Raw genomic sequence first — 13292 nt, 5'->3', positions numbered from 1 at the left:
CCAGGCAAACTGAGCAGCCTGTGGGGTAGCAGGAATGAGGAAATCCTTGCAAAACTTTTGGTATTGCAGTCAAATGGGAGTTTGAAAAAGAAAAAAAAAAATACCAAGTCAGACACCCAATTGGGTGAATGGCTGTTGCGAGCACATAACTGCAGCACTCTGAAAAATGAGCACCCCTGGCCCAGCTCTGTAAAGGGCAGCTGTATTCCCCCTGTATTCCAATCCACACCTGAGCAGAGTGGCTGAGAAAGGGAAGTCTACTTGAATATGGTAGCATGGCTTACAGAAAGCTTAAAGCTACTTTTACCTCATTAAAAAAAACTTCTGAGTTTGTATGAGTATTTTGCAAACATTTCTTATCATCAGCTATCACCAGCTCCACTGGTTATTTCTGGGCTCCCCATTGTCAGAGTTTTGAATGCTTTAATGCACTATATGTATTCTCAGAGCAGTACAGAAAACAAGGGCAAATTTTTTTTTTTTTTTTTTACAAGAAATGCTTGTGTAAATCAGAAGCTGAACCTGTTAAAGGCATTCACACAGATGGTTTTCTTAAAATGAGTTACAGAAGCCAAAACAACCAAGAGGCTGATGCTATTCCAAAAACATCCCGAGCAATTCTTTGAAATACTCAACCAGCGTAAACGAGCATGAAATCCCCACTGACAGCAGAATTCAGTATTCACAGCTACATCACCACCTGAGTAACAAATACAAAGTGGAAGATGCCAAGCAGCAAAGTTCCCATTGTCTCTACAAACACCATCATTTCAGTACAAGATGGCTACAGCAGCAGGATGTCAGAATCACATGTAAAGACTGAGACCCAATGGGAAATTCTCCCAACACATCACTCCTTTTCTGTGAATACAGCGTAGACGTCTGAATGACTTCTGAAAAGGCAACTAAGCAGACCTCGTGGGACTTCAGCCCTCAGCTCATCTCCATCCTTGGGTAAGAGATACTGCCTCTTGTCACCACCCCTCACCAGGGATTGTGAGCCATATGGTGTTATGGTTCCCCTCAAACTTCACCTTGGTGTTCGAGTCAGCTAGTAGATAGCACCCCACAAACCTTATCTCCCAATGACAATTTGCCCATGAACCAAGAGAAACTGAGAGTATATCAAACAAACAAGCTGGCCTCTGACCATCTTATGCTGGTCTTCCACAGGTGTGAGTCTCCTGCAGTGCCCTATCTATGCCAACAGCTGAGACATCCCACTGCCTATCTGTAGGTGACATAATTTGTTTTCCACATTCTTATGCCCAGGCCCCTACTCCTGCACAGCAAATGTCAGAGCAGAACTTGCAAAGTCCTTAGAGAGCACAAAAACATGGGAAAAAAATAATCTCAATGGAAATCCTTGACTAATTGACAGGTTGGAATAAGAATGACCATAGATCCCAAACTATGCCAGGCAACCAGTCTGCTCCAGGCACTGCAAGCTCACTCAGCCACATGCCTGTCTGTTTTGCTCTGCCAGCTTTAGGCCTAATTAGCTCTATTCCTTTTGTTTGTATCACAAAAGCAAACAGCCCTTGCAGAGAGAAGGAACACAGTAAGCAGCTCCTTGAGTACAGAAACAGGCTTTAAATGAAGTTTACTTCTCATCACATGCACTTGAAATAATGGAAAGGATGAACACAAGAGTAACAAAAAATGGAAATGTTTCCAAAACAGGCAGAAACAAGGGGGAAAAAGAAAATCTTGCACAGAAGACACATCTGCACATCTCCTTCCCCAGATAAACAGAGAGAATGCATTGCTGAAACACTGAACATCCCTCCTGGGAGCACCACTGCTCCACACCCTGTCCCTTCCCCATTCCTGCAGCTCCCACTCCCCTGCAGGGAGCTATCTGCCTTCTCCCTGCCCCTTCCTGCTCCACCCAGGGTGCAGTCTGCCTTGCCGAGGAGCAGACCTTCTGGTTCCGAGGCTGCAATTGTAGCAGATTATTGGGTGAGTTTGTGCCAGAGGCCGCAACTGCCTGACTCACTGCAGAAGATCTGTCCCCACCTATGTGCTCCATCTCAGCAGGCAGGCTCCCAAAAACACAAGTGCCACTCCTGTCTTCCATACGCTCTGTCCAAGTACTGTTTAAAATGCAAGAAAAATAAAACAATGCAGATTGTCGTTCCTTACAAAAATCCATTTATTGAAATTGTTTAAACACTTTATACAAGTTCCCAATACAAGCATCTGCTCCCTGGCACAGGGTTAATGCAAATACAAAAGCACAGACCTCAGCAGCTCCAGCATGACCTGAGCTGCCACCCCTTAAGACAAGGTACAAGGTCTCGCAAGGTCCCACTGTGCACAGGGCAATTCCCCATCGAGAAGTAGGAGCCATGTGACCCAGCTCAAGTACAGGTCAACATCAGATCAAGCCTGAAGCAAATGCTTTGGTTTCTTTAGTAGCTTTGATTTATGTTGCAGAGTCAGGTCAAACAGAGGTACAAGGCTTATATGAAGCACTAAGGCCAAGGTTGCACACAGATCTCCCTGTCTACAAAAGAAACCCAGATACCTGATGCCTCTGAACACATTCACCATTATAAAGCCTGGTTGGAAGCAACCAGCTTCCATCCTTACATAAATCAAAGTTGAGCCTTGGAAGCTGATATCATCCTTTTAGGAACACCAGACTAATCTCCAGCCAGCCTTACCAGTGTTGGTCAGGCACTGGTGACAGACCGGTTTTCGGGTAAGGGGCGGGAAACCATGAGCTGCATTTTCATATAGGACTTAATATGCAGTGATGGCTTCATCTTTACAAAGCTGGGTTTCTTCCCTCTTCGGCAAGCTTGGATTGAAAGAAAATGCTATAACCCTCAGGTCAGTTTCCTTGGAATTTGCCTTCATATCACGACTGAAAGTATTTGCAAGAGTAAAGATAGGGTCAAATGACAGTACAAGAGGTATCCACGGGGAAACATCAGGGAGTGGCACTGCATTGTTTGGCTTAACATTTTTTAGCCACATAAGGCAAACAGATCTGTAACTTATAACTAAGCCCAAACTGGAATGACTCAAGGAAAAGAAGGCAACAATTGTTAAAAGGTGACCTGTAACAGACATGGGGATATAGCTTTGAGCTCAGCCAGGCTAAGAACATCAAGAAATAACCATCAACAACAGAGTCTAAGGAACAACACAACAGCCCCAGAGTCAACAGTGAGAACAGGGGATTGTTTCTGTCTACCTCTTCACTGGCACCAGGGAGACCTGCAGCTGGTTGGGAGTTTGCTAGCTGTTGTAGCTGTATTACAGCCCTTGGCCAATACACAATCATCTTACCAGATCTTGTCAAAAGATGACACACAGTTAAGCCAGGCTGTCTTACACTACATCTTCTGTTGGCCAACAACACATGCATACAGTTACAGATTTCAGTTTAAGTCACAGCAATTTAATTGTATCAGACCCTTTGCACAGAAAGGAAGGTGCTGAAGATGACACCAGTAACAGTATAAAAACAGTTTAGATCTCTTCAAACATTCCTACCTGTAAAGTCACTTCCCCAAAATTATGTTTCCCCTTAAGCTATTGGTCTTCTCTTTGTATATAGTGTTTCTTTGATTTCTACACACACCACGCTGGGCTCTAACTTAATGGGATATGGGGACTGAATTGTTACCATCTATTTTTAATTAAAAAAAAACTTAAAAAAAAAAAAAAAAAAAAAAAAAAAAAAAGCACCAACATCCATCTAAAAACAGTATCATTTTCCCTTTTACTCCCAAATACTAAATTTAACCCAAGCTTGGAGGCTTCAATCTTTCCAGTGGCAATACCTACAAGCTTAGGCTAGCCTTCCTCCACGGGCTGGGAGAGAAAGGAGAAGTTATGTCCAGTAGCAAAGAGGATTATAAAAATATACACATTTCTGGGAGAAGAGGAAGGCAAAACCTAGAGTCTGAACTCTGCTCAGGACAGCGGCATTGTAGTGTCCTCTCCAAATGCTTTTACTACCAGTGCTGGTGGCTCCTCTTCGTCATTTCATTATACGTAATCCTTCCCTGTGGAGGGTGCATTTTTGGGGTAGCCCCGACTGGGTGGGTAGGAGGTTTCACTTCGAGGGCAGGAACAGCAGAGGAAGGCTCCCCCCAGCAAGGCTAGAGAAGCAGCTGCCCAGCCAATGAAGAGGGCAGATCCAAATTCAAATCTGGGGAGAAACAAAGAAAAGAGTTGCAATTCCCTCCTGTGTTCTGTGCCACCACCACCCAAAACTAAACCAAACACCTGCCATGCTGTACTATAGCATTATATCAAATGGGTCAGTACCTGGTGTTAACGGGGGTGAAAGGGTCATAGAAGGCTCGAGCCACTCTGTTGCCATACCATGATGTGGCCACCAGTGCTGCCAGACCTGCACATAGAGGGAACACAATGCCATGTTTACTGTTAAGTAACAAACAGTCAACAAAAAAAAAAAAAAAAAAGAAATCACAACAGAAGCACGAAGCAGAACCAGCACTTGGAACACCACCAATCTGTTATTAAATAACTGTAATGTTACTGACCTGCAATGATGAAGATCACCCCACCAAAGACAGCCATCCTCATCTTCTTCACCTGGTCGTCCTCCATGCACTTCATGCATTTCATGCCAGTCACAGCAACAAACACACCAACCAGGCCCAGGAGTATGGCGGCCACCATCAAGGCTCGTGTAGCCTGCAGGCTGCCTGCACGACATCAGGGCTTGTGTTACCACAAAGACAACTCAAGATACAAAACAAGAATACAGGAACTCAGATTCCCAGGGTTCAGTAATCATCGTGGAGCTGGCAGTCACCATCCCTAGAGATTTTCAAGAAAAGGGTGGAAGTTGCACTGAGTGCCATGATTTAGTGGTACGCTGATGATGGGGGGTGGGATGAACTGATGGTCTTAGTGGTCTTTTCCAAACGATTCTAGGATTCACTTTGTGGTGTTACACCGGACACATCCAAGAGAGTCTTGCTTTAAGCTCCAGGACTGTTATGCATGAAGATCAGAGGACTCTCAGTCTCCTCTAACATGCACGGGTAACAGGGTATGCAGGAAATGACCTGGGAATTACCCTCAAACATCTTTTGTTCCCGGATCATTTGAATCTCAATGGGAAGGACATATCTGTTTATCAAAAGAAGTATTCAGATTTGGGCCCTACCTTGACAAAGCATTTAGCTGTGTTTTAATACGAATAGTACCATACATATGAATAGTCCCACAGCAGGCAGCAGGAGCCCTTTATTGCTCAACACCTCCAAGACCCATCTTTTGTACAAATACCTCCATGCTGATTTAGACTCTAAATGGAAAAGTAGCGAGTCCCAGAAGATTAAAATAAAAATCACTATTGCCACAGAAAGAGAAATTTCCCCGGAAAAGTGAACAACTTTTTGTCCTCAAGTATTTAACTTAGACTCGATACAGAATGTCTTAGGAACCTCTTTTGGTTTTGAGGAATTGTAGCAGAGGACGATGCCTCCCATTGGCAAAGATCACGCTGGCCTGGGTTCTCAGCAGACAGATTTGATTTATTTCCTTATCCATGATTTGCCTTTATGTTAACTCACCTGACGGCACACTAACCATAACACATTTACTACAGAACTCTGATTTTATGGATAATGAAAGAAAACCAATTTTAGAAATTAAGTCATTACTGATTAAAACTTTCAGGTGACAGAACAACGAAGAGCAAGCAGCAGTAGAATTAGCCTGAGCTTTTACTGCCTGGCAAACTGGGCTTGTTTGAACAGCACACCATTTCATATACAGTCCTGGAAGCAAACAGGGCTGGATAATCACAGGAGCAAGCTCCCAGGAGCACCGTGACTAAGGCAGAGCTGTCCCTGACATGAGTTACTTAGCAGCAATGTGTGACACATACTGTTTTAGCTCTATAATCCATTCCCAGGTGTGCAGCACACACCAATGCATTCTATAGGTCTGTGATCATTGGCAGGGCATGATTTAAGCCTAAGAGGTACCACAGAGCACCTGCAAACCCTTCAGTCAGCACAGCACATCCCCACAGCACTGTTACCATGCATTCATCGGAGCTGGTACACAACAAAAAGTCTCTGGGCTCAACCTGAAGTAGTTTGCACAGCCAGGAGTGCAGTCCTAGAGGGTTGCGGAACACACACTTATCCCCTGGTGCTGCTTTATTTACTGTGCTTTGCAAGAAAATTCTTCTGAGCCAAGCCAACAAGCTGCTGGCCTCTGGTTCTACTTTAAAACAAACAAGGACCAGTCTCCACACACAGTACAACCCTGCTGTTCTGGGAGTAGCTTACAAAACCTGTTAGAAACAATACAGTACAGTAATACATAGAGCAATAGGAAGTGACACACTTTCCTAAGAAACAGCTTTCTTAGGAAACATCCCACCATGAGCTTGGCAAAGTGACATCTCACCTTCTCCAAAGGGGGAGGTGATACATCTCTGCACCACCCAGGCATGAGGCAAAACCCATCTGCTGCTTTGACTGCAGAAACCCAAGTGCAAACTATTTATCACTTCAGCATAAAAATCACAACCATATCTGAAGACATTCTTGAAGAAACTGCTCTCCAATCTCAGAGAATACATTAGAAAGTAGCTCCTAGCTTATAATTATGCCATTATAAAGACTTCTGCTTATGGATTGCCACCTGGAAAACTAATTCAGCTGCCATACATTTAGGGCAAAGCCTTAAACAGCTGCAGTTCTGGAGAGGCTGGGTGGAGCCATTCACTCATACTTGACATGGGAAAGGACATTTCTGCAGCAGCACCAAATCATTCCAGCAAGTCTGCAGTAAGCTGGACTTAGTCTTACTACAAAAAAAAAAATCAAACCCCAAATCCAACTCTTTCAAACTTGTACAGTTTTTGTGAAGCTAAAAAAAACCCCTATGGAATGTTATCTGGGTGCATGCCATGCCAGCTTTGCAAAAGTAGCTGAACAAGAAAAGAAATCCACATGTTCCTCAAGGTAAGGAAACAGACTGCAAGAGTTCTTCTGGGGGGACTGCCTGCTTTCAGCAGCAGCCTAAATGCTCCTCACCCTCAGCACATTCCTCCCCCTGCTTTATCCACTGAGGGAGAGAAGTCATTTAGGAAACTTGGAGAACCAAAGAACAAAGCAGTGTGATATTGCAGCACTTTTTACCTTCCCACCACTTCTGCAGTGTGTGCAGTACATCACTGTGGTTAATGATAAAGCAAGCAATTAGTTATTATGTACTCGCTTGCAAAGGAGTTAATGAAAGCTGCACATCCTGAGGATGAGCACTAGTTTAGTATTAGCTCTGCTGTTCGCGTGGGCCTTTCCAGGTGCTTTAAAAGCGATATCATTAAGCTGCATTATCTTAAGCTGCTAAACAGGACAGGTTAGCAACAGCACTCTACAACTTTCTAGCTGCATTATAGTGGAGAGAAGCAGGATTTCCCCTGTGATCCAGGACCCTCAGAGTGGTGTGGCACCCAGAACTCCCACTCCACAGACCAGGAGCCCTTAGGACAGAGCAGCCCCACTCCAGGCTGGCCAGACACTATCAGCAGAGGTCAGGTGGCCATGTTTTGTCATTATCAACCACTGTTTACTCAGAAGCCAAGCCTTTTTATTACTAGTTAGCAACTGAGACCTGGCTCTGAAAATGTCCATGGCAAGAAAGCAGAAAGCACTGTCAAGAGTCTTAAAACTGAGAAATGTTAAACATGAATCCTACACGCCACAGTAAGATATACAGCTCCTACTTGTCCCACCCACACACTGAAACCAACATTATTTACCTGCTGTCCAAAGGCTTTGACTTACAATGGCATTTGGACAAACTACTCAATACAGTTTTATCTGATGCGTAACTCACATTTTCCCCTTCTCACTACTATCACACAAATAATTGCTGCCAATTCCTTGGTTACAAAAGACCGAACTGGGGTCATTTTTCAATCATCACACTTCCTTATTTATTCTGTTTATATCACCTATGCTACACAACTACTGGGAGACTTTTTTGTAATGCAAAACTGCTATTATGGCTCTGTGTGCAGATAGCTTTCTGACAGGATGCTCATTGAGTGCCTTGTTTGCATACTTTGTATGGACTTCTTCCTTCCCAAGGGCATCCATGCAAAGTGATGGCAGAACAGGTGACAAGATGCTGCGCAGCTCCTCTAATCTCTGCAAGAGAAGCTCCTGAAGACTTACATACAGCCCTGTACTGCAAGCAGCATGTTACACCATCCATCTCAAAAGCAAGCCAAGCAGCATTCAGAGCCTTCCTACTGGGATTCCATTGAAACAGAATGCATTTCACTAAAAGAGCTGGGTTTGAAGTCCTGCAGCTGTGCCTCACCAGCACAGAAGCATCACTCCCTAGATGCAGGCAGTGAGGTGAAGATCTGAGCCAAGTAGTGAGACCTTCAGAGGCAGCCCAAGACCTGCTACACTACAGCCACGCTGGTGGTGTACCCAAGAAGCCTGCTGATGGCTTGAAGGCTTTCAAATCCATTGCAAACCCAGCATGCTCATTATCACCATGAGATGTTCCCATCAGCTCTCCTCCAAATCACAAATCCACACAGGAACCTGGGCAGAATGGAGACTGAGAGCCAGGCTTCCCTGTTGAATGGGAATGCTGACAAAGAGCAAGCAACAGAGGCCTTGTACTCTGCCTACTCCAAAGCAAATAAGGTTCAAGGTTCTTCTACTGCCACTCAAACAGCAGGGGAAAGCTGACTCAAAGCAACCCAGTCCCACCAGATCCTCGGTCAGGAGACCCAGGCAGCCTGTTTTCCCATAAACCTGGAAATTCTCTTACCAACAGATTTAGTAGCAGACTAACTCTAACTACTAAAGCTGCTTAGCAGAAGCTGCTTGTGGAGCAATAAAGCCACTGTATTGCAACAGACTCCCATCCCCACTACAGACACAACACAGCACCGAACAAGAACAGCCTCGGTGGCATTCCAAGTAACCTTCTACCTTGTCAAAGCACAGCACAAATGAGACTGCTTTATCACTCCATCACGATTTTTCATGAGGCAGGAACATGGATTGAGAAACACAGGAGCAAATTAACCCTTAACCCACATGAAAGCACACACTGGTAGGCTCTACTTGCTTACTCCAGATGAAAAGAGGTGACAAAGGATTAGGACATCCTTGTCCCTCCTGCTAACTGGAAGACCAGTCTGACAGCCCCCCCTTCCCACCACCAGCAGAGCTGCAGCAAACTGGGGATTAACCTTTTTTTCTCCCCCCATCATCATTTTCCCCCTTCCCCAGCTCCTGGAACATGCTCAGCTAGAGTGGTAATGTGGGAGGGAAGATTTCACATTGCCATAGTGCTGTTTGACCCAGAGGGCATCCAAACCCTTGTTTATTTTCTGGGCTGCAGCACAAAGGCTCATTGCAGATCTACTAGGTTTGGTGATGAAGTCGCAGATGAGTCTCAGCTTGTCTCAAGCATGGAACATCTCCACGCAACTCATCACTTGGCTGATGGTATATCTCCAGCTGGAACAGCCTAAGCACAACCCAGAACGACTTCTGCTTTGAGCAAGAAATCAATTTGTTAGGTCTGAGAGGTTCCACAGCTAAAGCCCAGGCATCCCTCAGCCTCCTGCCTGCTTCCATTCCCCTGAGACCTGGAGGAGCCCAAAGCTGACCTAGCTCCATGGACGATGCTGGAGGGCTACAAGAACAATGTGCAACAAAGCCTGTTTGCAAGGGTGGCTTTTTCTGCCTCTATGTCTACATGTGGCCACGCTTTTCACCTCAGCTAGCAAAACACAGCCTTTCTATTGCCTGAATGGGAGCATGTCCCAGCCTGACATAAGCCCCTAGCTGAATGCAGTGCGGGAGGAGTGCCAGCATGGTGCACTCCAGCAGCATAGCCACATGGGAAGCTGAAGGTCCCTCAGTTGGCTAATAAAGCATGGTAAGCTTGTGCCAACCCCATCTGACACCCAACCCAAGCAAGGGTGTACATAGAGAAATGGGAAGAGCTCCCAAATAGCCACAAGCTTGCTGACAAAACTTCTCACCACTCCCACAAGAATGAATTATGGCAGGTGATGAGAGTCAATCCTTTCTATGTGGGCAAAGTAATTGCAGAATCAGAGCCTCTCCCATCGCTGCACGAGGCTCAGACACCTGGTTCTGAGCACATGCACGATGCCCTGGCAAGAAAGCAGAGCCAGGAGAAGTTCCGCAGCCCACACTGCTGTATCTCCACCACATCAATGAATACAGGAAGGGAGCTCTGCTGCACAGCTGCACCTGTACCAGGGTGAGGTTGCCAAACCGGGTAAGAGCCGGTCACATCTCCAGCCAAAACAGCGTAACAAATCACTGCCCAAAGAGCTCAAGGGGAGGACAGGAAAACAGCAGAAGTCACAGTGTCCTTTCAGATGAGAGAGGTTCACCTGAGAAAGCTGGGGTGTCAAGAACAAAGAGCATTTAAAACCTTTGTTGACCTTCCTAAACAAGAAAGTATCCCCCCATGTTCCCATATTTCTTATGCTGCCTGGAAATCTTCAGGTCCCTGTAGGGCAAGGGCCTCCGTAAGGGGATAAAGGACAGCGTTAACGACTCAGGCTCAGCCTCTGGAACCTCACTCCCCCTCGAAGCCTCGGAAGAGCCTCCATTGTCCGCAGAACAAAGGTGAAGGGACCAGCCGCTATTGAATGGGGCAGGTCGGGAGGTCCTGGGGCAGGTATGCAGACAGGGCTCGGGACTTGGTTCTGCAGGCAGTCTCATTTACAGCAGAAAGGGCTGCAGCCAAAGCCCCTAGGCAAGTTTTACCTTTCGCAACCGATTCAGGGGACAGCCGGAGATTGCTCATCCCCATCGGCATCTTCACCCCCCGCCCCGAGTAGAGAGATAAAAGGCTTAAAGCTGAACTTACATCTGAGTATCACTGCACCCAGCCTGCACCGTGTGCTTAGCCCAGCCCTGATTACCCACAGCCCTGCACCTCGATGAGGCTGAATGGGTGCACCGCGTTCCCGAAGGGCGTAATTTGCACCTGTGGGGCCCACATTGCTGAGGGAACAGGAGACGCTGTTGGTGTTGGGTAGCAGTGAAGATGGGCAGCATCACGCAGTGACATGGCAGGGGAGAAGACGGGGCTGGTAGTATGTGAACTTGGGGGCACTCCCAATGGGCTCTCTGTGGTATTATGTGAAACGACACGTTCTTTTCTTTGGAAAAGAGAAAGCGACCAAGGTGGTAGTTAGTGTTACATTAATTAGGGAGGGAGAAGGATGAAGACGTTCCAGGATAAACTGATTCCATTGGTCCCATTGGGCTATGAGGGGGGGGGAGAGCGCGTTAGGAAATTATCGAGGAAGGATTATTTTTTAAAGCCCTTCTGGATGTTAGCATGAACTACAGTTCAAGAAACTGCCCCAGCACTCAATCCTCCGGAAACAGCCGAGATGGGAACAGCTCAGTGTGCCAACCACTATCGAGCAGGGTAGGCTGTGTCCCTGCGCAGCCACCTCTGGACGGGACAAAGGACCTGGCATTACCTGGGCGGACTGCTTTGCCTAGAAGCAGCAAAGAGCGCTGCCTGGGCTGGGAGCCAGCTTACCTGCCAGCCCTGTGCCTAAAATCCCCGCAGCAGGAGCGGTGATTTTCCCAAGTAACATTTCCCAGAGAACAAAGTGATCCCGTCTAAACAGAACAAAAAGAACAGAACGCAGAAGGATCAGTGCTTGAAAAGCTGATTTCTGTAGTGTTTTAATTTACTTTGCTGTTTAACTAACTTTAGCCATAGCCGAACAAAAGCAGTCCCTGCCCGTTTCTACCGCCTCAATCTCTCAAGTACTCACGGCACACGCGAGGGACCCGACATCCCCTCCCTGAGTGCTGCTCTGGGGACAGAGAAGAGAGCGGGTCCCTAGCCCTGCCAGGTCCTGCCACACTGAGGACACGCACCTGAGCCCCGATGAGACGAACAACGAGGCAAAGGACACTCAGCAGGACGGGTCACCCTACACCATCACCCCGCTCTACACCCAGTCCCACTGCCGGGACAGGTAGTAGTAAGGCGGAGCAGCTTCAGTGACATTGAGCCCTAACACTCCATAAGGCAGCAGCCTCAGCATATTACACCTAGCACTGTCTGCACGCCGTCAGCGATACGGAGAGAGCCCGACGGCACCGGCACACCTGCTCCCAGCCCTTCAGCCCGAGCCCCGACAAAACCGACCAGCGTACGATGGAAAAAACCCAATGGGACGGCTACCCCTGCTTCCATAGGCCCCAGCCGCCGCCCCCCAGAACGACCCCGACTTACTCTCCAGCTTGAGCAGCGAGTCGTACACCTTGCACTGGATCTGCCCCGTGCTCTGCATGGCGCACGACATCCACAGCCCCTCGTAGAGAGCCTGGGCCGTTACGATGTTGTCCCCCGCGTACGATGCCATCTTCCACTGGGGCATGGCGGTGCTAATGATGATGCCCATCCAGCCAAGGAAGGCCAGCACGAAGCCCAGGAGCTGCAAGCCCCCGCTGGCCATGGCTGCGCTGGGCTGCTCCGCACCTGCGGAGGTTGATTGCGATGGAAGAACGCAGGAGCGCAACCAACAGCGCACTGGCGCCCGCGCAGCGCTGCGCGCAACTTTTAAAGCCGCGCAAAGTGCGCCCCCTGGCGGCCGTCCCCCCCAACCGCCCCGCCCAGCGGGGCTTTCCGCGCTGCTCCCACCCGGCGGGTGATGCTTCGCATCTCTGGGGCGCTCCGCCTGCGGCCATCGGGCGGGACCTGTGGGGGTGACACTGCGCCAGTCCCGTTCACGTTGCCCGGATCCATGTAAAACACCTCCCCTGCAGCCCCCCCAGCACCAGCGCTGCGGGGCGAGGGCACAAGGCATCTCCCACCGAGCACGCAGCGAGAGAACAAGAGAAGCAATGGAAAATACCGTTTTATTTCTGATTTTAAAGAGCTTTCAAATGCTGCCGGGACAAACGATCCAAAGTTTTGATTCCACCATTTCAATAAGGACCATTCTCTCTTAGATGAGAAATGTACCTTTCCGAACGCTTCAGTTAGCGCAGTGATTTTAAAAGGTGTATTGAGCCAAAGGGATTACAGACCAGGAAGAATTGTCCTCTTTGTCAAGCATATATTTGTCTACTGACAATAGTTTCCCTTTCTCCTGCATGAACGTTTGGGTATTGACGGTTCCGGATTCGATGAGGGAACACTGTGTCCCTCCCAGGGCCGGGAATGGGGGGGGGGGTGGAGGCATGGTGGAACTGGGTGGTGCTGCCCGACGGTCAGCATGGGTCTGCCTAATT

General features: G+C 47.7%; 1 protein-coding gene across 1 annotated transcript; it reads right to left on the bottom strand.

The window, feature by feature from the left end:
• Window positions 1–2137: 2137 nt before the first annotated feature.
• CLDN1 (claudin 1) lies at window positions 2138–12600 on the bottom strand. Its single transcript, XM_052687464.1, has 4 exons — window positions 12292–12600; window positions 4527–4691; window positions 4288–4372; window positions 2138–4168 (listed from the first exon to the last, which is right to left on the bottom strand). The coding sequence occupies exons 1-4, from the start codon at window positions 12512–12514 to the stop codon at window positions 4006–4008; spliced, it is 636 nt and encodes a 211-aa protein (XP_052543424.1). The 5' UTR covers window positions 12515–12600; the 3' UTR covers window positions 2138–4005.
• Window positions 12601–13292: the final 692 nt, after the last annotated feature.

The sequence above is a fragment of the Tympanuchus pallidicinctus genome, unplaced genomic scaffold (assembly GCF_026119805.1).
Source record: "Tympanuchus pallidicinctus isolate F22 unplaced genomic scaffold, pur_lepc_1.0 scaffold22, whole genome shotgun sequence".
NCBI classification, from domain to species: Eukaryota; Metazoa; Chordata; class Aves; order Galliformes; family Phasianidae; genus Tympanuchus; species Tympanuchus pallidicinctus.
The sequence above is the reverse complement of the archived record's forward strand: the minus strand, read 5'-3'. Positions and strand labels throughout refer to the sequence as shown.

Excerpts from the sequence above, each read along its gene's own strand:
- CLDN1 (XM_052687464.1), bottom strand. The coding sequence starts at position 12,514 with ATGGCCAGCGGGGGCTTGCAGCTCCTGGGCTTCGTGCTGGCCTTCCTT. Across the intron at positions 4,692-12,291 it reads CTCGCTGCTCAAGCTGGAGA|GCAGCCTGCAGGCTACACGA; the intron begins GTAAGTCGGGGT and ends GATGTCGTGCAG. Across the intron at positions 4,373-4,526 it reads GGTGATCTTCATCATTGCAG|GTCTGGCAGCACTGGTGGCC; the intron begins GTCAGTAACATT and ends CTCTATGTGCAG.